This window comes from Lissotriton helveticus, chromosome 6 (assembly GCF_964261635.1).
Source record: "Lissotriton helveticus chromosome 6, aLisHel1.1, whole genome shotgun sequence".
Lineage (NCBI taxonomy): Eukaryota > Metazoa > Chordata > Amphibia > Caudata > Salamandridae > Lissotriton > Lissotriton helveticus.
Genome location: NC_136067.1, coordinates 518,361,413 through 518,387,062, shown reverse-complemented (window position 1 = coordinate 518,387,062; position 25,650 = coordinate 518,361,413). Strand labels below are relative to the sequence as shown.

The following is a 25,650-nucleotide window of genomic DNA, read 5'->3' as shown; positions in this document are numbered from 1 at the left end:
TCCTAATAACTGAAATGTGAGAACAACACAAGATGCTCCTCTTTAAATCAGGACTTCCTTTGTTCTCACACTGCAGATTTCCAGAAGGTGCGACTGCCTGCTAGCCCATTTTCTGTGTTGCCTGCAGCATCTCTCCACTAGACCCTGTTTGACCCTGTTACTTCCCAGGCAGTGTCAGACTCTCATCAACGTCTCATCTGGCTGGATCTCAGCTCTCATCTCTGCAGTGCAGCAAGTAATGCTTGCATGCAGCATTTTCCCAGGGCGCACTTACAGTGAAAGCATTGTGATATATTTATTTGCTTTTACAACATAGGAAAGGAACCGTTGAGGCCATCTTTTTCCCTAGCATGTGCTATACGCCCAAAGAAGATCTATTTACCTCACTTTCCCCTAAAGACAGCCAGAGACCGCACAATTTTGGGTATTGGTTAGAGATATCACATGATTTTTACACAGGCCCCCACAATTTAACATACTCAGCTATACATGGAGTCACCTATTCCCAACTACCACTCAGTGTAGAACATTCTTTGATCTCATGGATGGCCTGCAACCCGATCTCCTGGAAAATCTTTTGGGGATGTGACTGTGTATTTGTTTTCTGCAAAGTAGTTCTTTGTTGTCGTAAGAAGATCTTTACCAATCTTGTGGTTCTTAAGGTACCTGGGGTACGACATACGATGGAAGAGATATAAATAAATAAATAATACGTATTCCATCGTCTGTTGACTCACCCCTGCCGCGCCTCATTTACCTGTCGCGGCCTCCGCTGTGTCTATCATCATCTTCTACCACCTGATAGGTACAGGGCCGTAATCTTGTTATATGGTTTGCACTTACTTTGCACATCAAATGCTAGTAAACGGTGACAGTTGAGCAATGCTGAATCCTGTACATCACTTTAAGCTGGACCTCACACCATGCGCCAGTCCCAAGTGGACCAAGTGGAATCTGCACCCTCATGTAACACATGCCTTCCACTGCATAGTTCAGCTGGAAGTGTATGGTCCATTTATTTATCTATCCATCTTTGTATAGCACGGACTTGACCCAAAGGTATCAGAGTGCTTTACAGAGTAAGCACAGCAGCAAATACATTACTTACAAAAAAGAGTAATAGGTTCTTACATACTGACCCTGAGACCCAAGCATGTGAAAAGGAGGCTGTACTGCGCACATTATCTGGTGAAGATGCTGGGACTGAGGAAACCTGATCCCCGTGACATTAGACTTCACACCATTGCCTCAGTGGGTGAGTTTCAGGGTGGCGGGGACGAGCCGTAAGGTTCTAATGAGGTCTTGACTTTGGATATGCCCACTGGAACCATTCCTCCACTACTGATACCATGTTTGATGGACACGTTAAGAATGTTTGCCCATTGTTTTATCTTACCTATTTGTTGTAGGTTTTTTAGGTTTCATTTTCCTTCTTACTGTGCAACTCAACATGGGCCAATCTGTGCATTTGCTACTGGCCTTCTGTGCTGGCTGACACCTTCCACTGTGTGCCCTACACGTCTCCTGAGGAAGCCTCTTTAGAGCTTCTCTTCCCATTGTAGGCGTCCTGGGAGTTACGATTGTTGCCTTAATGTTTGGGGTCTTAATAATCCCACCAAGAGGTCATCCATTCTCCGTCTCTTGGAGCAGTCTGGCGGTGATATTAGTCTTCTCCAAGAGACCCACCTCGTCACTAAGGATGTCCGCAATATGCAATGCCTTCGGTTTTCACGCCAACACTGGTCGTCTGGTTCTTTCAAAAAGGGTGGGGTTGCCATTCTCTTTTCAAAAAACTTTAAAGGGGAAATTCTTACTACTGTGGCGGAGGTCAAGGGACGTCTCCTTGCACTTCGTCTCAAGGTAGGCACTTTCTACTTCACTTTAGCCAATGTTTATGTCCCTAATGAACAGCAGGAGAGCTTTCTGACACAGTGCCTGTGTTATACAGAGTCCTGACGCGTCAATAGTGGTGGGGAGACATGAACCTTGTTATGAACTCTGACCTAGACCGTTCCTGCCAGTGCTCCGTGAGGACTGTGGGATTCTCACGTTTGGGTCTGCGCTGGCTGGCAGATTGTGGCCTGCATGACGTGTGGCGGTGGTTGCATCCCAAAACTAGGGACTGTATGCGAGGATGGATAATTTTTTTGTCTCCCCTGACTCTACTGGACCTTATCTCCAACGCTAATATTGACCTGCGTTCTCTCTCAGATCATGTACCTATTTCCTTGATGATTCGTCTTCCTCCCTCCCCATCTCACTGCCCACGCTGGCGCATCTGTGTCACAATGTTAAATTCTCAGCCAATGGTTAACGCGCTTTGAACAGTGATCGAAGATTACTTAACTACTAATGATAACAGAGAAACTTCCGTGGCTTCGGTTTGGGAAGCCTTAAATTGGTGTTTTAGGGAGAATTCATAACTCTTTCTGCTGTTGAGAATCACCAGTGTTGGAATAAAAGTTGCAGCCTCGAGAAACATTTTTCCGAATTAGAAGTCATTCAGAAGCCATTCATAAGAGGACTGGGGCTCCTATGACCTGGAGAGAGTTGGAGAAGGCTTGTCTTCAGCTTAAACGATTAGACTTGGATAGAGCGGAATTTGCCACGCTGCACCTCAAACATAAATTTTACCTTGGCAGCAACTGTTGTGGTTGCATGTTGGCTCACAGTTTCCGCAGTAAAGTACATACTGGTTTGGTAAAAGCCATCCTCATTGTTCCCAACTCGCAATCCAGTTGCGATTAAGGTATTGCCTCGGCTTTTCAGGCCCTCTATGCCCCTCTATATTCTTCTACAGATGGCCCTATTAGTGGCCCGCTGAGTATCGCTGCAATATTCAACTTACCTCCCTACCTGCCATGGAGTCGCACACTCTTGATCAGCCTATCTGAATCGAGGAAGTGGCATTGGCCACAGCGAGCCTAAGACCACTGAAATCTCCCAGACCTGATGGTTTTAGTGCCCCGTTCTATAAGACCTTCTGCCAAGACTTAGCTCCTTTACTCACTCAACTTTTTAATTCTTTCTCTGAGACTGGCCCTCTGGAGGATTCAATGCTGGAAGCCATCATCTCAAAAATCCCCAAGTCGGGCCAAGCCCCACCTTTTGCGGGTCGTAATAGACCCATTTCTCTGATTAATGTGGATGCAAAGTTGTTTGCTAGCATTTCGACTCACCGCCTCAACCCCTAATGCGGTTTTATTAGTTCTCGCCAGTGCGGAGACAACATTCAGAGTTTACTTCACCTTTTGGATAAAACACATCGGTCGCGCAAAGAAGCTCTGCTTCTCTCTACTGATGCTGAAAAGATATTCCACCAGGTACACTGGCCTTATCTCTTTGACACACTTTGGATTTTTGGCATTGGCGAGAGATTTAAGAGATGGATTTGGAGCACATACAGTGCTCCTCAGGCATTGGTTAGGGTAAATGGAGCTCAGTCCCGTCCATTCCCCATCCTCCGCGGCATTCGTCTGGGATGCCCTCTTTCGCTGCTTTTATTAGTGCTATATATGGAGCCCCTTGCGCAAAGACTCTATGATAACCTGGAAGTTAAAGGGATACCTTTCAGGGCTGACTATCATTTGATAAGCCTCTTTGCCGACAATGTCATTCTGTCCATTACGGAGTCTTTGACCTCTCTTCCGGCATTGGTTACCGAACTTCAGACATTTGGTGCGATCTCTGGGTTTAGGGCTAACATGCAGAAATCGCAAATTGTAAATCTCTCGGCTACATTTGCAACTGAGATTGCCTTACATTCTCAGTTTCCCTTTGAATGGGCTACGGATGCCATTCCTTACCGAGGTATTTCTTTGCCCCGTACCATACATCAAATGCTAGCCCGCATCCTAGTAGCACCTTCTTTCCTGGATGGGGCATGTTACAGCAGTTAAGATGGCCATTCTTCCCCGCATTCTCTATATCTTTCAGACTCTATCTCTGACCCCTCTGCCTAACACTATTCATTCCTTACTATTGGATATTAATACATCTATATGGAGGCGGGAGGAAGCCTCGCCTTCACAAACACCTTGTGTACCGCTCAAAGCAGGACAAGTGACTCGCGGTACCCCAGCTGCTTCGATACCACCAGGCTGCTAGCTACGGTTTTTGGTGGAGTGGATCCAGCAACTCTCCGAAAAACATTGGGCCTTTATTGACCAAGCAGTATGTGGCTCCCCCACAGGCACAGAGCTTAGGGCCTTTATCCTCACCGGTTACGAATGCAGTTTTCAGGGTCTGGCACTCGGTTGCTCTAGGGCGGGCCTGGCCACTTTCCCTTCGCTGATGTCTCCTCTTTTTTCTAACCCAGATTTCGCACCCGGTATATGTCAGGGCCCATTAAGCTGAAGGATTGATGGGGTATTTTTTGACGTACACTCCCTTATTTCTTTTGATCAACTCAAAACATACTATTCCCTGCCTGACGCCGACTACGTCTCCTACTTACAATTACGTCACTGGGTGATGGTGGCTGAGATGCGACGCAGTGCAGGTAGACCGATGACGTCTTTTGAGAAATGGCTGTTCCTTAAGGTGAACGATAGGCACTTAGCCAAACTTTATGCGCAGCTGGGGGGTTAGAGACCCCAGATCAAATCTCGGGGTCAGCTGCATTGGGAGTCTGAGATAAGTGGACCTCTCTCAACAAAAAATTTGGATGACATATTTTACCAGGTACACCACACGGCCCACACTATGCCCAGCACTAAAGTTGCATACAAAATTGCCTCATATTGGTATCTGATCCCAGTGAGACTCAGTAGTTGGAGTGCAGGGAATATATGACATTACAATGCAAACAATTACAATGCATGTTTTTACAACACAGGTTTTACATCGCAATTATCATTACATTGCATGATTTACAACGGATGCCATTACAACACATTTTTATAAACTACCATTACAACGTATTCCATTACAACACATACCATTACAATTCATACCATTAGTACGCATAATACTTTTAGGGCAACAGTAGGGTAAGTGTTGGATAGTGTAGGAGTAAAAATTACTATTCCCACTCTTGTGACTTCTACAGTAGGGTAAGTGGTGTATAGTGTAGGGGTAATAATCATGATTCCCATCTACACCAAAACCCATACCCACCCTAAAACAAAAAAATCTCCATTACTTACCTTATTTGCGTTATCATGGCATGCATTGCAATGGTATGCGTTGTAATGGCATGCGTGTTAGTGACATGCGTTGTTGTAACAGTTGCGTTGTAAAAGCAGTACGATGTAATGACTGCGTTGTAATGGATGTTTCCCAATACGGGCACTCCTTGAATTTCTGGAGGGTCTTATGGAATGCAGGGGCCCTGCTTCATCTTTTGTGACATTGTCCCAAGCTCACTAGATATTGGGAACAGGTCTTAGATTATATTGACTTAGCTTTTAACACTACCATCCAAAGATTCCCACCCTACACCATCTTGGTACTCCCGAACCCCCTAACCTACCCCTTACATTCCAATGGAGGAATTCAAATGCTCTTTGAACGCGGCTCACCTGGTGATACCCTCACTTTGGGGTACAGACAAGACCCCAGGTCATGTCTCCTGACTGCCCAGATTGTGGTTTCTTCTGGGGATGGAGAAGCTTTCCCTAGCGACGACCCCTGATCGCTCCTCGTACTCAGAACTCTTGGCCCACCTCATTCAAATTCTCCCTACCGAATTTCGGGAGCTGACATGCCCGTCTTATTTAAAGTCTTACGCCTCACTCCTGAGTTGTCCCACCCCGAAGCGTAGCCAGCCGTGGTCATTCGTATACTAGACATAAGCCCTTTCACCTAATTGATGTTCGCCACATTGTTTGTTTTGTCTTTCAAAAGCTTGAAGGATCAGTGCAGGGGAGGGGAGAGGTGGTTAATGTTTATCTTCTTTGGTTTTTCTTGTACTTACCAGTCTGGTTTATGCAGCTGGCCCCAGGGTTGTAAGCGGATGCTGTGCCATACATTTGAAATGCAGCCAGGCCCTAGGGGTTGTAGGCGACATTCTGTATACATATATATGCATTGACTGTATTAATAATAATAAAGAGAATTGATCCAACAAAAAAAGATTAAGAAAAGTACATGGTAACTATAAAAAGTATACAATAGAAAGTAGGATATGTAAACAATGTAGCAGCCATGCCGAGATACATAACATGTAAATTAATAAAACATAGTAGCAGTATATAAAAGAAGCATACAATAGGCAGTAAGATATAAAAACATATTACTGTTCCACTAACCTCACTTTAATAGTGGAGTATTTTGTAAAGAAAAAACTGAAAACTTGTATTATAATAAATACTATCTTTTTAGTTGAAAAGACATGAGGCTGATGGTGTGCCCGTCAGTGGCAGCTGGTCAATTTATAAAGTAGTGAGGCTATCAAACAAAAGGTCATAAAACTGTAGTTATGACACATACAAACAAACACGCACACACAAGCTCCCATAAACACAAACACTGGTGCACGCCTGCAGAAAGGCACATATACAACATAAGCATATTCTCACTCAAACACACAACAGGGAAACTTACCTGGTGTGGTCCTTGGCGCACAGTTTGCTCTACATGTTGATTTCCCAACTTTCAGACTGAACAAACAAGGCCCAGAGCGAGGCTCACACACGTGTACCCAATCAGAAGCTTAAATAGGACGGAAGGCTGTCCTTTTTTTACGGGCTCGGCGACGTCACCACTTCGTCAGAAGTGGGGAGGAGCTGCGAGCCGTATTGTAGCGGCTTTTTCGTTCATGCTGGATAAAATTTTGTTAGCTTGTGCATTTTCAGTGCGCTATTTTATTATCTGAATAGTGATTGGTCGTCGCGGTGATGTTTTTTTAGTAGTCTTCATGTGATAGGGCATAGGTAATGTTAGTCGGCCATTTGTGGCATATTCTGTGCGGTTACGAGCACGGCAAACCATTAATTTTAATTAGGAGCTGTCAGAGTGCCCTTGTAATGCAATCCAGATGGTGGGAGCGCGTTCACCATTCTGCATTGCATGTATAGGGCGCGCGTTCGTCTGCAGCGTTTTTGGGGCTGAGAAATGTGGACGTTTATTGTATTGAACTTGTATGTGATTTATCATTGCTCGGAAAAATGTGTGTTTGCAAGGAAGTGTTCCCGATTACAAGGACATGGTGTTCGCTTATTTCCTTTGAAGCGCTGTCAGATATGTATTTCTCTTTAATAGCAACACGTACTTCGAATACCACCACCAGTACTACCACTACCAGTACCACCACCACCAGTACTACCACTACCAGTACCACCACCAGTACCACCACTACCAGTACTACCACCACCACTACTACCACCACTTGTACTACCACTACCAGTACCACCACCTCCAGTACTACCACTACTACCACTACCAGTACCACCACCACCAGTACTACCAGTAACACCACCACCAGTACTACCACTACCAGTACCACCACCACCAGTACTACAACTACTAGTACCACCACCACCACCAGTACTAACACCATCAGTACTACCAGTACTACCACCACCAGTACTACCACTACTACAGCCACCAGTACTACCACTACTACAGCCAACAGTACCACCACTACCACCACCACCAGTACTACCACCACCACCAGTAATACCAGTACCACCACCACCAGTGCTACCACAACCAGTACTACCAGTACCACTACAACCACCACCAGTACCACCACCACCAGTACTACCACCACCAGTACTACCAGTACCACCACCACCACCAGTACTAACACTACCAGTACCACCACCACCACCAGTACTACCAGTACTACAGCCACCAGTACTACCACTACCACCACCACCAGTACTACCAGTACCACGACCACCAGTACTACCACTACCAGTACTACCACTACCAGTACCACTACCACCACCAGTACTACCACCATCAGTACTACCAGTACTACCACCACCAGTACTACCACCACCAGTACCACCACCACCAGTACTACCAGTAGCACCACCACTACCAGTACTACAGCCACCAGTACTACCACTACCACCACCACCAGTACTACCAGTACCACAACAACCAGTACTACCACTACCAGTAATACCACTACCACCACCAGTACTACCACCACCAGTACCACCACCACCAGTACTACCAGTACTACCATCATCAGTACTACCAGTACTACCACCACCAGTACTACCACTGCCAGTACCACCACCACCAGTACTACCACTACCAGTACCACCACCACCACCACCAGTACTACCAGTAGTACCACCATCAGTACTACCAGTACTAGAGTGCATAGGGAGTGCATAGTGCAGAGTGCATAGGGAGTGCATAGTGCATAGGGAGTGCAGAGTGCATAGGGAGTGAAGAGTGCACAGTGCATAGGGAGTGAAGAGTGCACAGTGCATAGGGAGTGCAGAGTGCACAGTGCATAGGGAGTGCAGAGTGCACAGTGCATAGGGAGTGCAGAGTGCATAGGGAGTGCAGAGTGCATAGGGAGTGCAGAGTGCAGAGTGCATAGGGAGTGCAGAGTGCAGAGTGCATAGGGAGCGCAGAGTGCAGAGTGCATAGGGAGTGCAGAGTGCATAGGGAGTGCAGAGTGCATAGGGAGTGCAGAGTGCATAGGGAGTGCATAGTGCAGAGTGCATAGTGCAGAGTGCATAGGGAGTGCATAGTGCAGAGTGCATAGGGAGTGCAGAGTGCATAGGGAGTGAAGAGTGCAGAGTGCATAGGGAGTGCAGAGTGCATAGGGAGTGCAGAGTGCATAGGGAGTGCAGAGTGCATAGGGAGTGCAGAGTGCATAGGGAGCGCAGAGTGCAGAGTGCATAGGGAGTGCAGAGTGTAGAGTGCATAGGGAGCGCAGAGTGCAGAGTGCATAGGGAGTGCAGAGTGCATAGGGAGTGCATAGTGCAGAGTACATAGGGAGTGCATAGTGCAGAGTGCATAGGGAGTGCAGATTGCATAGGGAGTGCATAGTGCAGAGTGCATAGGGAGTGCAGAGTGCATAGGGAGTGAAGAGTGCATAGGGAGTGCAGAGTGCATAGAGAGTGCAGAGTGCATAGGGAGTGCAGAATGCATAGGGAGTGCAGAATGCATAGGGAGTGCAGAATGCATAGGGAGTGCAGAGTGCATAGGGAGTGCAGAGTGCACAGTGCATAGGGAGTGCAGAGTGCATAGGGAGTGCAGAGTGCATAGGGAGTGCAGAGTGCATAGGGAGTGCAGAGTGCATAGGGAGCACAGAGTGCAGAGTGCATAGGGAGTGCAGAGTGCATAGGGAGCGCAGAGTGCAGAGTGCATAGGGAGTGCAGAGTGCACAGTGCATAGGGAGGGCAGAGTGCAGAGTGCATAGGGAGTGCAGAGTGCATAGGGAGTGCAGAATGCATAGGGAGTGCAGAGTGCATAGGGAGCGCAGAGTGCATAGGGAGTGCAGAGTGCAGAGTGCATAGGGAGCGCAGAGTGCAGAGTGCATAGGGAGTGCAGAGTGCATAGGGAGTGCAGAGTGCATAGGGAGTGCAGAGTGCATAGGGAGTGCATAGTGCAGAGTGCATAGGGAGTGCACAGTTCAGAGTGCATAGGGAGTGCATAGTGCAGAGTGCATAGGGAGTGCAGAGTGCATAGGGAGTGAAGAGTGCAGAGTGCATAGGGAGTGCAGAGTGCATAGGGAGTGCAGAGTGCATAGGGAGTGCAGAGTGCATAGGGAGTGCAGAGTGCAGAGTGCATAGGGAGTGCAGAGTGCATAGGGAGTGCAGAGTGCAAAGTGCATAGGGAGTGCAGAGTGCAGAGTGCATAGGGAGCGCAGAGTGCAGAGTGCATAGGGAGTGCAGAGTGCATAGGGAGTGCAGAGTGCATAGGGAGTGCATAGTGCTGAGTGCATAGGGAGTGCATAGTGCAGAGTGCATAGGGAGTGCATAGTGCAGAGTGCATAGGGAGTGCAGAGTGCATAGGGAGTGAAGAGTGCAGAGTGCATAGGGAGTGCAGAGTGCATAGGGAGTGCAGAGTGCACAGGGAGTGCAGAATGCATAGGGAGTGCAGAATGCATAGGGAGTGCAGAATGCATAGGGAGTGCAGAGTGCATAGGGAGTGCAGAGTGCATAGGGAGTGCAGAGTGCACAGTGCATAGGGAGCGCAGAGTGCATAGGGAGTGCAGAGTGCAGAGTGCATAGGGAGTGCAGAGTGCATAGGGAGTGCAGAGTGCATAGGGAGTGCAGAGTGCATATGGAGTGCAGAGTGCAGAGTGCATAGGGAGCGCAGAGTGCATAGGGAGTGCAGAGTGCATAGGGAGTGCAGAGTGCATAGGTAGTGCAGAGTGCATAGGGAGTGCAGAGTGCAGAGTGCATAGTGAGTGCATAGGGAGTGCAGAGTGCATAGGGAGTGAAGAGTGCAGAGTGCATAGGGAGTGCAGAGTGCATAGGGAGTGCAGAGTGCATAGGGAGTGCAGAGTGCATAGGGAGTGCAGAGTACAGAGTGCCTAGGGAGTGCAGAGTGCATAGGGAGTGCAGAGTGCATAGGGAGTGCAGAGTGCATAGGGAGTGCAGAATGCATAGGGAGTGCAGAGTGCATAGGGAGTGCAGAGTGCACAGTGCATAGGGAGTGCAGAGTGCATAGGGAGTGCAGAGTGCATAGGGAGTGCAGAGTGCATAGGGAGCGCAGAGTGCAGAGTGCATAGGGAGTGCAGAGTGCATAGGGAGCGCAGAGTGCAGAGTGCATAGGGAGCGCAGAGTGCAGAGTGCATAGGGAGTGCAGAGTGCATAGGGAGTTCAGAGTGCATAGGGAGTGCATAGTGCAGAGTGCATAGGGAGTGCATAGTGCAGAGTGCATAGGGAGTGCATAGTGCATAGGGAGTGCAGAGTGTATAGGGAGTGCATAGTGCAGAGTGCATAGGGAGTGCAGAGTGCAGAGTCCATAGGGAGTGCATAGTGCAGAGTGCATAGGGAGTGCAGACTGCATAGGGAGTGCAGAGTGCATAGGGAGCGCAGAGTGCAGAGTGCATAGGGAGTGCAGAGTGCATAGGGAGTGCAGAGTGCATAGGGAGTGCAGAGTGGATAGGGAGTGCAGAGTGCATAGGGAGTGCAGAGTGCATAGGGAGTGCAGAGTGCAGAGTGCATAGGGAGTGCAGAGTGCATAGGGAGTACAGAGTGCATAGGGAGTGCAGATTGCATAGGAAGTGCAGAGTGCATAGGGAGTGCAGAGTGCATACGGAGTGCAGAGTGCATAGGGAGTGCATAGGGAGTGCAGAGTGCATAGGGAGTGCAGAGTGCATAGGGAGTGCAGAGTGCAGAGTGCATAGGGAGTGCAGAGTACATAGGGAGTGCAGAGTGCATAGGGAGTGCAGAGTGCATAGGGAGTGCAGAGTGCATAGGGAGTGCATAGTGCATAGGGAGTGCAGAGTGCATAGGGAGTGCAACGTGCATAGGGAGTGCAGAGTGCATAGGGAGTGCATAGTGCAGAGTGCATAGGGAGTGCATAGTGCAGAGTGCATAGGGAGTGCAGAGTGCATAGGGAGTGCAGAGTGCAAAGTGCATAGGGAGTGCAGAGTACATAGGGAGTGCAGAGTGCATAGGGAGTGCAGAGGGCATAGGGAGTGCAGAGTGCATAGGGAGTGCATAGTGCATAGGGAGTGCAGAGTGCATAGGGAGTGCAGAGTGCATAGGGAGTGCAGCGTGCATAGGGAGTGCAGAGTGCATAGGGAGTGCATAGTGCAGAGTGCATAGGGAGTGCATAGGGAGTGCAGAGTGCATAGGGAGTGCAGAGTGCATAGGGAGTGCAGAGTGCAGAGTGCACAGGTAGTGCAGAGTACATAGGGAGTGCAGAGTGCATAGGGAGTGCAGAGTGCATAGGGAGTGCAGAGTGCATAGGGAGTGCATAGTGCATAGGGAGTGCAGAGTGCATAGGGAGTGCAGAGTGCATAGGGAGTGCAGAGTGCATAGGGAGTGTAGAGTGCATAGGGAGTGCAGAGTGCATAGGGAGTGCAGAGTGCATAGGGAGTGCAGAGTGCATAGGGAGTGCAGAGTGCATAGGAAGTGCAGAGTGCATAGGGAGTGCATTTAAAATGCCAATAGCTCAAATTCTCACAACTGCGAGACCTCACAAGAAGGACATCACAGCCAGCAGCTGTGCAAGCTTCTTACACTCACAAGGAGACCACAAGCAGCAGTGGTGCAAGCTTCCCTTACACACTCACAGCAGGTACTGTGCCAAGGCAGCAGCAGCAACAGAGCAAGAGTCCCTTACAAAGAACAGGAACAGCACAGAGATGCACAATGCAATCTTCTCATACTCACAGGCAGCAGCGGTGCATGCCACCATTGCTACAATTACAATCTAACACACATAATTCCACTACACACCACATTAACACACTCCATAACACGTAGCAAAAATACATTACCATTTACAATGCCATTAGCTCAAACTCAAATAAATCCGAGCCCGATTGCATTTCTAATGCTTGTTTCCTTTATCGTGGCTTCTGATGGGGCATAAGGGCACATGACTGACAGACCCCAATTTATGCTAGTGCAGCATGACAGGTATATATGGCACTGTGTGAGGATGGGCTGTACAGCCCACCCCTGACACTTGATCAATACAGCCCCAGGGAGCCCTCTTGTGGTGCAGGGTGATATTGCAGCTTTTACATGTAAATAAATGATCGCCGAGCTCGTTTTGTTACATATAAAAGTTGTAATCGTTTCAGTAATAAGATGCATGGCATGTGCGACTTGATGGGGGGGGAGGGGACAGAGGGGGGGACGCCGCCCCTTTGGCCCCTTTGGAGAAGCCGCCACTGCCAGCCTTCACAGCTGATGGGGCAGCCTTTGCCCGTGTTTGTTTGAAAACGAGAATGACGGCCCCCAGCTCTGGCAGGAGAAGCGCCTTGCCTCATTTATTCTTTGCTCTGGCTCAACATTCTCTGGCGTTTTTTTTCTTAATTGGGAGCCCTGAGTTAAGGGAAGTGACCAAACCTTTGTCCCTGGGGATGATGGGCCCTCTCCTCGTGCACGGACAGGATCTGAACGCCACGTCGGTGCCTCAGATGTGCTGCATGGGTCAGTATCCGCAGTGTGTGTTTTCAGCGGCGTGTCTGTGCCCCCTCCGCTCTGGAGAGAGCTATTATGTCTGAGCGCGCCTTTCAGACAACTAGAACAACAAGCTCTGTCACGTGTGAGGCCTCACGACAATAGGCCTGTGCCCCATTCTTTATTGTGCACATAACACGGCTCTTACTCTGCCCCTACTTAGAATTCCATCTATTTCCTCTTGCTTCCCAGATTGAAGTTGCCTTTATTTAAAGTGCCTGCCCTTGGTGCATAGTGCAAAAACAACAGTTGAGGGACAGAATGCCCCCAGTACAGAGATCTGGGCCTAAATCCATCGTGTTTTTGCTCACCATGCCATTCCAGTTTGAACCCAGCCATATGCAAATCAGTCTTGACCCTGTGCCCCATGGGAACAGTCCAGCCCGAACTGCCAAGCCAGGTCCTCCCTGGACTGGAAACAAGCATCCAAGGACCGGTTTCGGGCTTTCAGCCCTCATCAGCCTGGATAGCTTGATTCCAGTGGCATGGAGAGCACGGGACTCACGTCTGAGCATACCCGTCCCACTCGGGTGACAGTGCAAAAAGAACAGTTGATGGACAGAATGCAGAACAATGTCATACATTCACCCCAGTACAGAGATCCGGGCCTAAATCCATCGTTTTTTTGCTCACCATGCCATTCCAGGTTGAACCCAGTCATATGCAAATCAGTCTTGACCCTGTGCCCCATGGGAACAGTCCAGCCCGAACTGCCAAGCCAGGTCCTCCCTGGACTGGAAACAAGCCTCCAAGGACCGGTTTCAGGCTTTCAGCCCTCATCAGCCTGGATAGCTTGATTCCAGTGGCATGGAGAGCACGGAACTCACGTTTGAGCATACCCGTCCCACTCGGGGTGACAATGCAAAAACAACAGTTGATGGACAGAATGCAGAACAATGTCATACATCCCCCCCAGTACAGAGATCTGGGCTTAATTCCATAGTTTTTTTGCTCACCATGCCATTCCAGTTTGAACCCAGCCTTATGCAAATCAGTCTTGACCCTGTGCCCCATGGGAACAGTCCAGCCCGAACTGCCAAGCCAGGTCCTCCCTGGACTGGAAACAAGCATCCAAGGACCGGTTTCGGGCTTTCAGCCCTTATCAGCCTGGATAGCTTCATTCCAGTGGCATTGGGAGCACGGGACTCACGTCTGAGCATACCCGTCCCACTCGGGGTGACAATGCAAAAACAACAGTTGATGGACAGAATGCAGAACAATGTCATACATTCACCCCAGTACAGAGATCTGGGCCTAAATCCATCGTTTTTTTGCTCACCGTGCCATTCCAGTTTGAACCCAGCCATATGCAAATCAGTCTTGACATGTGCCCCATGGAAACAGTCCAGCCCGAACTGCCAAGCCAGGTCCTCCCTGGACTGGAAACAAGCATCCAAGGACCGTATTCGGGCTTTCAGCCCTCATCAGCCTGGATAGCTTGATTCCAGTGGCATGGAGAGCACGGGACTCACGTCTTAGCATACCTGTCCCACTCGGGGTGACAATGCAAAAACAACAGTTGATGGACAGAATGCAGAACAATGTCATACATTCACCCCAGTACAGAGATCTGGGCCTAAATCCATCGTTTTTTTGCTCACCATGCCATTCCAGTTTGAACCCAGCCATATGCAAATCAGTCTTGACCCTGTGCCCCATGGGAACAGTCCAGCCCGAACTGCCAAGCCAGGTCCTCCCTGGACTGGAAACAAGCATCCAAGGACCGGTTTCGGGCTTTCAGCCCTTATCAGCCTGGATAGCTTGATTCCAGTGGCATTGGGAGCACGGGACTCACGTCTGAGCATACCCGTCCCACTCGGGGTGACAATGCAAAAACAACAGTTGATGGACAGAATGCAGAACAATGTCATACATTCACCCCAGTGCAGAGATCTGGGCCTAAATCCATCTTTTTTTGCTCACCATGCCATTCCAGTTTGAACCCAGCCATATGCAAATCAGTCTTGACATGTGCCCCATGGAAACAGTCCAGCCCGAACTGCCAAGCCAGGTCCTCCCTGGACTGAAAACAAGCATCCAAGGACCGTTTTCGGGCTTTCAGCCCTCATCAGCCTGGATAGCTTGATTCCAGTGGCATGGAGAGCACGGGACTCACGTCTGAGCATACCCATCCCACTCGGGGTGACAATGCAAAAACAACAATTGATGGACAGAATGCAGAACAATGTCATACATTCACCCCAGTACAGAGATGTGGGCCTAAATCCATCGTTTTCTTGCTCACCATGCCATTCCAGTTTGAACCCAGCCATATGCAAATCAGTCTTGACCCTGTGCCCCATGGGAACAGTCCAGCCCGAACTGCCAAGCCAGGTCCTCCCTGGACTGGAAACAAACATCCAAGGACCAGTTTCGGGCTGAAGACGGCTGGAATGCCAGAAACCGGTCCTAGGAAGCTTGTTTCCGGTCCAGGGAAGGCATGGCTTGGCAGTTCGGGCTGGACTGTTCCCATGAGGCACAGGGTCAGACTGATTTGCATATGGCCATGTCTGAACTGGGGCGGCAGAGTGGGCTAAAGAACGGTGATGGATTACCCAGATCTTTTGACTGGGTGTGAGTGTTTGATTGGTTCAGATGCTCCGTCCATCACCACCCCCTTTTGTACCGCTCTGTTCGCCATAAGTTTGGCAGGGTATGCTCAGACATGATTCCCTTGCTCACTTTGCCACTGGATTCAAGCAAGCCTGGCTGAAGACGGCTGGAATGCTAGAAACCGGTCCTAGGAAGCTTGTTTCCGGTCCAGGGAAGGCATGGCTTGGCAGTTCGGGCTGGACTGTTCCCATGAGGCACAGGGTCAGACTGATTTGCATATGGCCATGTCTGAACTGGGGTGGCAGAGTGGGCTAAAGAACGGTGATGGATTAAACCCAGATCTTTTGACTGGGTGTGAGTGTTTGATTGGTTCAGATGTTCCGTCCATCACCACCCCCTTTTGTACCGCTTGGTGCATAGTGGTCTGTCTTTCATGTGTGAGCAGCTGTTGCTGCCATCATGTTACTGATAAACGCAGGGTGCATTATACTGTTCCTCCTAATAATTCGAATTATACACCTTACAGTATGGAAACAAGTTGCATAGTGTTAGTAAATTGGCAACATGCAATCTCATGGAGTTTGCTCGCACAATGACTATAGAAAATGAATCAATGCATTTGTCTCCATCCCCTTGAGTGGCTGAGTTTCTATAGAATGTGTGAAAAGCCCACCTGATGTCACTGAATTTCACTTTGGTAACTACCCACCAACGAATTCTTCCAAGTTCAGCCTGGGAAGTGTTCAAAATGTAAACATTTGTTAGGTGCCTTCATATGTTTGCAGTTTCTTCCAGCAGCTGGTTCTTTATATGGGAGTGAGTTTCATACAGTTCTGGGAGCGACTGTTGTGTTTCTATCTGGTTGTGACTAGTTGTGTAGAGTCTAGTTTAGCTAAGGTTTGCGTTGGTTAATATGAACGTCATAAATGTTGAGGCTGTTAAAGATCTGTGTAGTGTGTTAGTGTGTAATGTGTATGTAAGGGTATTTCCAAGGACTTAGCAGGTGTACTTGGGACGTTGACTGCTTGGCCTATGTGGATTCCATGTAAATAGCTACGAGGCAGTGTTGTAAGGAGGGCTAGGCTTAGCCTAACTTTACCTGAATGATTACAAGAGATATTTGATCTTTGTTACTGCTGAGTAGCCACAAAGAAGCATTTAATTCTGCTGAATACTAGCAATACAAATAGCCCTAGTTATTGCAGGAACATTTCCTGGGAGGGTTCGATCCGTCATAGCCACATTCATATTTACTTCATAAAATGGTAGAATGGTGAAAGTTGTAAGCAGTTTTATGATTTGGAATCTCTGCCGGGGAGGGCTGAACTGCACCTTTGTGATTGTGGAAATCGAAAGAGCTGTTGAGTTAATGCTGAGGAACTGCTTTGGTGATTTTTTGCACAGGTGTGTATGTGCCTCATAACACATTTCAAAATATGGATATATCTTCTGTAAAAAACCTGGTGATGTACCTAGGTTTGGCAACCTGTTCCAAATCTGATTTTATATTGTCTATACTGGCAGCTTATATGAAATATATAAAACGGACCTCAAATACAGACATTAACTTATTGTTTGGGGCTGTGGTTAGAGGAGCTTTGGCTAATCTCGGGTTTTATCCTTGGCGATGGAACCCTTGGCAGACCGCAGGGCATCCGGGGATGTGGGGGGCACCCCAGCTGGGAGATCTAGCATTGGGGTTCATACACAGACTGTCCTGATTCAAATGTAAGTTCTCAACACTTCTCAAGATAGGCTCAGATTGCCTTGGGCCAGATTTAGATGTGCCTTGCTGGCCTGGTTATAGTGGGTTTCCCTTTGATACCGGTCATCCTAATTTAAATATAGACTGTATGTACGCAGCTAACATTAAAAATGTCTTAGAGTTTGGCAGTGGCACAACCAGTGACATTCCCAGAGTCCTTCAACTTATGCCACATTTAGGAAATAGAAGGGGACCTCACAAAAACGCCTATACTAATGTATGGGAGAGTGAAGACCTCCCAGACCCTCGAAATAATCCCACAACTTTCTGCATGTGTGGTTGTTGACATATTGGAATAATGTCACATAATGTCACATTTCACATATGGGACAGCACCCTTCACATTCTCTGTCAGCCAGCAAATGTAATAACATACTGCGGCAGAATAAAAGTTCTAAATGTGATATTTCTTGTGTTATGTATTGAAATGTTACATCATGTTGTGTAATGTAATATAATGACCGGCTTTGATATATCTGTATTATATATAGTTTGCAACATATGCTATTATAACTAACTGATTTCTATCTTTGAGTGTCTGATACCACAGCAGTCAGACACCTCCTCACGTCATACGTGGTGTCAACACAGGCTAATTCGCCCCTGAGTAGCACAGGAATGCCACATATCCCAGGCCCCAGTGAATGAAGAGGGCTGACCCCAACGCGAGGTGTTTTTTAAGGCCTTTTCCAGACATAACAAGGGCTCGCAAATACCCAGGGCCGAGGGGATTCCTCAGGGTTAGCGGGTGTGGGCACTTTTGATTGAAAATAGCTGTTTCTCACCTCTAAGAATTACTTTCTAGATTTCCCTATGTTTACATGTAATTCATGCAAGTTGTTTTCTTCATTTTAGATGAGCGGGACAAAGTACAAAAGAAAACGTTTACAAAGTGGATAAATCAGCACCTTATGAAGGTAAGTTTCACTTCTGTGTCATTCTTTGCATTCAGTGTGTGGCCGAGCAGTTTTCATTGTGGGCAGAAGTGTTGTTTCCACAGACAAAGCTCTGTGACAAAGAGGACAGCAACATTTGGACACGTCTCCATTGTTTGTAAGCTTTAACTCCATGTTACTTGGACACATAGCGTTGGTTCTTCTGTTCCACTCTGTTAGTCTATTTATTACACATACCTTACAACATTGGAAAAAAATCAAGTATAGCGTGTGGTTGCAAAACGTAAGCGATAATTAAGACAGAGGGCAACATATTCCCAAAACTTTTGGCGTCGCTGTGTGATGTCCTCCGGGATTTTTCTTTAATTTATCCCAGAAAACATCTTATTTACTTGTGACTCGCAGAGACAAAAAAAGCCGCAGTTATGCAGGAATAATGTCACTTGTGTGCAACTTTCACTTGTCTGGTTTAATTTACTAATGAGCAGGATGTGAGGAGTTGTGGCATACTGTGTGCTGCAAGGGGTGTTGCCGTGAACGAGGGAAGAGTTAGGTGTGTGGCCAAGGGCTTGGTGGGCTCATTTTGGCAACGTCTAGACAGATGTAGACAAAGGTTTTAAAAACACACCTACCACAGTTTTCAGAACTACTAACTCCCACCTGTATGAACCTTGTAGTGAAAAGTGGAGTGAAGTGAACCGGTCAATTTGAAATTTGCCAAAGGTGTGAGAGAAAAGCAACATTTATGGAAACAATGTTTTATATTTGAGAAATGAAGGATGGAAGAGAAAAAAAACATTTTTAAAATTAAACTGTGCTATTGAATAATCGGTTTGATGAGTAAGTTACACTCAAGTTGTATTACAGAAATAGGAGTAAGTCAACTTTGTGCTTTGATGAAACTTTCAAGCGGATCTTTATATAGTGCATGTGGGTTTTTCTATAATACAAATATTATAAATGCTTATGTTAGCTGAATGTAAAAAACTGGATTGATATTTGAGCTGGGTTGACTGCCCACCTCAAGGAATAATCACAACTTTTGTCAGGGTGAGCCACAAAAGTCCCTAAATTAACCTGGGCTTGAATCATGGGTAGCTATGACCCCCATTTAGTTTTGAAGCGCATCCCTGCTGTCAGGTGTATGCCTGCCCTCTATCAAACCAAGGGGCCTATTAGCAAGAAATATCGATATTTATCGCTAAATGCACTTAGCGACTTTTTTTATCGCTGCCTATCGCTGGATATTTTAGGGGAGAAAACATGCTATTAGCAACGTTTTTCTCCATTGTGCTAAAATATCCAGTGATAGCGTGAAATGCGAGAATAGCGCTGGAAATCCAGCGATATTCTCGCATTAACGCCAATGGGGGCTTAATCTGATAATCCACCCCCCATTGATTATACAGGTAAGTCAACTTTTAGCAGGTGTTAGATTATAGTGATAATCACCCTTAGCGCGATTTTTTTATCGCTTCGCCTGCCTTGCTAATAGGCGATAGCTGTGTTAGCGACTGTTTTCAGTCGCTAACAGTTTGGGTACGCCCACTTTGCATGTCATTAGCGATAAATATCGCTGACATGCAAAGCGGCCCCCAAGCCTGTAGCTATCGCCTAAAAGCTGTCGCTAACTTCTGTTAGCGGCAGCTTGCTAATAGGGCAATAAAAATATCGCCACTTTAGCGGGGAAAAAGTCCGGCTAAAGCGGCGATATTGCCCTTGCTAATATGCCCCCAAGTTTTTAGAGGGCGAGGACTGCCGATGATGAAGCATGACACCAAGTGGTGTGTGAGGCCTGTCCTTCACTTTTTGTGAGATGTCTCCACTCACTATGCAAGCTTAAGCACCTACAGGTCACTTTCTTAGGAGCAGCCCCACTTGTGTTGAACATTATATGTTGGAGGCTGGCTAGCTCCTGGCGCCCTGTGCCTCTAGTTCCGTTCCCCGATTATATATTGGGGCTAGTGTGTTTGATGAATGGCTAAGGCATAGAACAGTCAGGTGTAACTTAGGGCAATGTGTAAAGTATTTATGCTGTACCGAAACAGTAATAAAGTCAAAATGCAAAACAATAAAAGCCCAAACTGAATGAGAATATTAGAGTGAAGTTTCATAAACAAAATGACACTAACACAAAAAAAGTCTAATAAGGGTAACTGAGATATGAATTTTTAAAGTGGTAAGTATAAAAGCACCAAAAAGTACAAAGTGCCAATGGTAGTCAATGGTCGCAGTATACTAAACCTAGGCACAATTGGAGCACGATGGACCACGGGCCAGATGCTCTAGCCAGGTTCTTCTTGGTCCAAGATTTTACCTTTTGCCTTGGTCCTAACATCTGCTAATTTAATCTACCTCGTAGAAAGTGGAGCAAGTGCATTGAATAATTTCATTAAGAGCACAAGACTAATCCCAATAGCTAACAATGACCACTGAAAAAATCACTAACCTTGAGTTCTATAACAGAGGGCTGCCTGGCAGTAAGTGCTTCAATGCCTCATTAGGGGTAGTAAGCACTATATCAATGTAATTTCCAAACAATACAATACATAACTCTCATGGTCCACACTGATACTAATGCCATAACACTCAGCTGTTGGTTTATCGCTTGTGGTTCATACAGGCTGCAGGGGCCGAAAGAGCTGCTCTTAGCTACCAGCTTACTGATAACCACGAACTGCATGCCTGTCCCTTACACGTCTTCAGCAATCACACTGGCAAGAGCTGTGTTCTATAACATGACAATTACATCTCAATGGTCCTCATGCATGACTTTCAAACATTTCCCTTGAAAGATCAAAACAATGCCAACACCCTTCCAACCACACACCCTACACAGAATAGAATGTGGCCCATGCAGGCAAGCACGTCCGCACCCTACATAGGGATAGCAAGCACTAAATAAAATATGCAATGAGGTACAGTGGTTGGCAAAGTGTTTTATTTGTTGTGATTTTAAGTGGCAAGTTTTTTGGTGTCCTGTATGAGTGACCAGGTAGGTGCTTTTATGTTTTTATGTTGACTCAGATGGAGATGTGAAAGGTAGACACACCAATTATAACATAGCATTATAGCCCACTGCACAGGGCTAGACCAGTTGTTAAAAGCACCGAACCCAAGTTATAAGCAGAGGCCATAGCAAGGCTCTATAATGAATAATGAAGCCTATAAAGTATAGTCTGAGGCAGAAGAGCTAAAATGCTACTAAAACATCCCACTCACATGGGACGGAATGTTCTCAATTAAAATAGCAGCCACTATTGACCTTTAGCCACTCCTTCCATCTAACGTGGAGCTCCCAATATCCCAATGTTCTAATAACAGTTGGGCCTAAAACATGTAGGCAGCTACACTGTACCAGTCTCGTCAGAAGTGCAATGGGATGAATTGTGCATGTACCCTGGGAAAAGATGGCTAATCGGAGAAGGGCCAGTAACCCATAGGGCAACATTTGTAAATCAGAGATACTGTGAAATGAGTAAAATGATGGCAATCCGGCAAGAATAGGGTTTGTTAACATGAACGGTAGCATTGCACCCTTTCTAGAGGCAGAGATACCTCAATCCAGAATAAAAAAGGTGGAAAAGGACTTGCATTTGCGGACTTCAGAGAGTAGCCCTATAATCCAGTGGGGCTGGCAGATGCACACTTTACGGGTTAGAGAGGTTACTGCCTAACATATGAGTCGGTTCCTTGTTGTCACTGAAGAACCAGCTCCACATTTGCTGTAGCAAATAAGCTGGGCTTCATCTTTCCTTCATGTGATCATAAATGTGAATATTGTAATTCTAGTAGACAGCATTCCAACAGTGCTTTGTCTACACTAAATGGATCATGTGGAAGTTACAGCCTTTACATTCAAACTCAGTTATTTAGGAACTGCTTTTTATTCATGAAGCTCCACACGGAGGATGGTTCCGTTAATATTAAGCTACTTGGGGGTGAGATGGTGGGAGGGACTCCCAGGTTATCTTATTATCTCACCAACCACAAAGTCACCACTGTTTTCTTGCCTATATTTCTGAAGATTGCGTGATCTAATTCTGATGATTTCTGCTGGTGGTAAATTACCGCACCATAACTTGGGCCTTATCTGCCAGCCTGGCTCCTAAGTGGCTGTGAATGGAGGATTTAGATGAGCGTTAATGTTGTAGCGTAAGAACATCACCATCTGCGCCAACATATGTGGTATGAAACAGTCTTGATTTTCTCCACTCCTTGATTAAGGGAAGGCTCCCGCCTGCTTTAGTAAGAGGGTACTCGATAATAGTGCATTCTAGATGTTCCATTGTTCACTAAATTAAATAGTACATTTGAATCCGTAGGTTTCAGGCTAAAAGGCATGTCACATTCTGCTCTAGATTGGATGAAATCACTTCTTCAACAACACTCTGTGTAAATCGGAATTGAATCTTCCCAGAAAAGGATATCCTGTGGTGTCCTTCATTGCACCTCTCTTCTTCACAAAAATGTTTTATATATATATTTGTGTAGTTAGGAATATGTGATCTTTTAGCATCGTCTGCAGTTTTATCTGTACAGCTAATATTTAAATCCATTACGAAATGTTTACTGAACCTGGGTGGCAGGTGTGATTACCATTTGTAAGGATTATTTTTATTGAATGGAAAGAACATACCAAACACAAGGAGATGATGGACAGAGCGCTGAAACTTTTCAGACACTCAACCCCAGTCACAGATCTGGGTTGAATCCATTATAGTTCTTTAGCTCACTTTGCCACCCTAGTTCAGACCCAGCCAAATGCAAATCAGTCATGACTCTGTTCCTCATGGGAACAGTCCAGCCTGAACTGCCAAGCCAGGTCTTTCCTGGACCGGAAGCAAAGCATTCTGGGACCGATTTCGGGGTAACACCTCTCATCAGCCAGGCTAGCTAGAATCCAGTAGCAAAGTGGCAAAGAACATATATCAGCCTTGATTGGTACAAAACAGTTTTTATTTTTCCATCACTGAGAACATCTCCAACCGAATATAAAAAAGAAACTGGGTGCAATATTTAATTCTACAATTAAAGAAACACAGTGGTCAAATTCATTATTTTCTAAATGAGATAGCTTGGAAATATTCTCTCACCCCAAAAATCCACCACCCAGCAGACCTTATCACATGGATAACCTGCGCACTTGGGTTTTTAGGTCTTCAAAAACATTTTAACTGCTTGCAAAGTGCACAAAACTAATCAGCACGACTGGAAATTAAAACAATCAGACTGGATATCTGTAATAGTGCCATTAGAGTATAGGATGAAAACCTTGTACACCAAGCATACGTCTGTGTTTAGCAACCCCCAAAAACACCCTGCAAGATACCCAACTCCTAAAAGCCAAATCCTTTGCCATTTATTCCTCTCAACATACCCATTTGTTTCTGTTTATCGAGGGCACAAAGTATACACGGAAAAATATATATCTTATTAGGAAGGATTCTGCTCTGGAACAGAACTATATTTGTGACCACAGAACATTGGTATGTAGGGACTGAGTCAACATGCCACCAAAGTATCTATGAGCCTGAGTCCGAATAGCTATAGTGCTATACTTGCCCTCCTAATCTTACCAGAGAAACAATTGAATTAGCACCCCAGAACACAACACTCTAGACACACTCAGAGATCGTGGTAACAGGACACGCCCTTTCGCTCTCTTACTTATACTGGTCCACAATAAGATGTACAGGAGATACAAAGGAAGATTAGAATATTTATTTACATTATCGTGCTCTGAAATTTAGTATTCGTGCCACAATTAGAAAGCAAATGCATACTAAAAATACTGTTAGCATGATTAATAAACCATATACCATGAAAAGCCCTGTCATTATATAAGACAGAGTAGCCTAAACTACCATCCCCTGCTACTGAAGCTAAATGATTATGTATCAAAGATCTCTGGGATTAGTGTCAGACTCCGTACCTTAGCATATACAGATGAACATTCTACATCTCAGCAGACACAGTGTTGCTGTCCCTTCTGCAGTCTTTACAGGCTGGGTGCAGAACTTCCTCACACACGGCTAGATTAGGCCCGTAGAGGTTGGTAGTTTGGGGGACACAACCAGAAACGGAGACCCGATGAAATACTTGCATTTTTGGGGGGACTCAATTAGGTTCAAGTGCATCTTGTTCGAATGTTGGTTGGTCTCCTAGAAACAAGCAATACATATTGTGCTAAACCCTGGTTCTATGGTGATGGCAGACATCCCATTGTATCACCATGGTTTACTTAATTAAATTCAGACAATCCTTTAGGGAATTAGGTACTTTTTGTGAGGCTTCTGCCCACCTACGTCAGAGCTGACTACAGGATGCGGAGATGATATTCAGCACATTGCGTTTATTCAGGTGTTATAGTGGTGGCTGGTGACATTTGAAAGTGGTGAGGCATAAAATGATTGTCATACTGCACCACAGCGATCGAGCGTAGCGAGCGAGCCCAAACACCTTAAGGGTCCGATATAATAGGTGCAACTTCGCGCAGGCCTCTTATACATGTGGTATAATACCATAACATATGCAGTGCAGCGCAATAACACACAAGATGCTTGTACAGTGCAGCACAAATCATCTATAATATAATCTAGCATATACAATACAGATACAAATAGTTGTCTGCAGCGAGAACAGAAAAGGCATTAGCCAATCACAGGGCTGTATGTGTGACAAGAAGAAGATGCGGCAAAAGTATTTTAAATTATTAAATGCTTCTATTTAAAAACGAATGAAAACTATTCCTCGTGAATGTATATCATATTGGCATGCGTGATGCTAATGCACATAACGGTAGATAAGCGCAGACTGGGTGAGGTCCTTCAAAATACCGGATGGGGTCGGGCTTAAAACTGTGCTTACTCCCAGTGACTCACCATTGCACCATGGACCGGTGCCCTGCGGGCTGCGGTAGCCGCTGTGAGCGCACATGGTACTCAGCGCCGTTGTTCTGCTGTAGGAGCTCGCGTTCTGAAAGCAGCGGACGGGCGTATTCAAAAGATGACTGAGGGTGCACGCGTGCGTCCCAGCTCTCTGTTCTGCATGGCCTACAAGGCCTCGCGGCTGGAGCAGAAGTAATTCTCAAAGCATGCCACGCACGTGCACTGTCAAAGCTGTTTGTCTGTGTGGGGCTGATCACACCTTCATTAGTGACAGGACATTACCGGTGCAAGGCTGCAACGGTCAATCGGAGGCAGCACAGTGTTTAGGAAACATGTTTTGTATACTTGGCTTGCCAGCGTTAATGGTGGACGCTTAGAAGCAAGGCTCCGTGCCATCACCTCACAAAATCCTGTATTTCTATCCTTCATCAACGGAGCCTGACCCTCCCCACGAGGGGTGTTATATTTTGGAGGCCGGCGGC

At 46.5% G+C, this 25,650-nt stretch overlaps 1 protein-coding gene across 2 annotated transcripts in view; it reads left to right on the top strand.

The window, feature by feature from the left end:
• Positions 1-25,650, top strand: part of DST (dystonin) — a 1,569,532-nt gene that overhangs the window by 253,390 nt on the left and 1,290,492 nt on the right. For both annotated transcript variants that reach the window (XM_078647976.1, XM_078647975.1), the window contains exon 3: positions 18,238-18,299. In XM_078647976.1, coding sequence (XP_078504102.1) covers positions 18,238-18,299 — 62 coding nt within the window. The remainder of the gene's footprint in view (positions 1-18,237; positions 18,300-25,650) is intronic.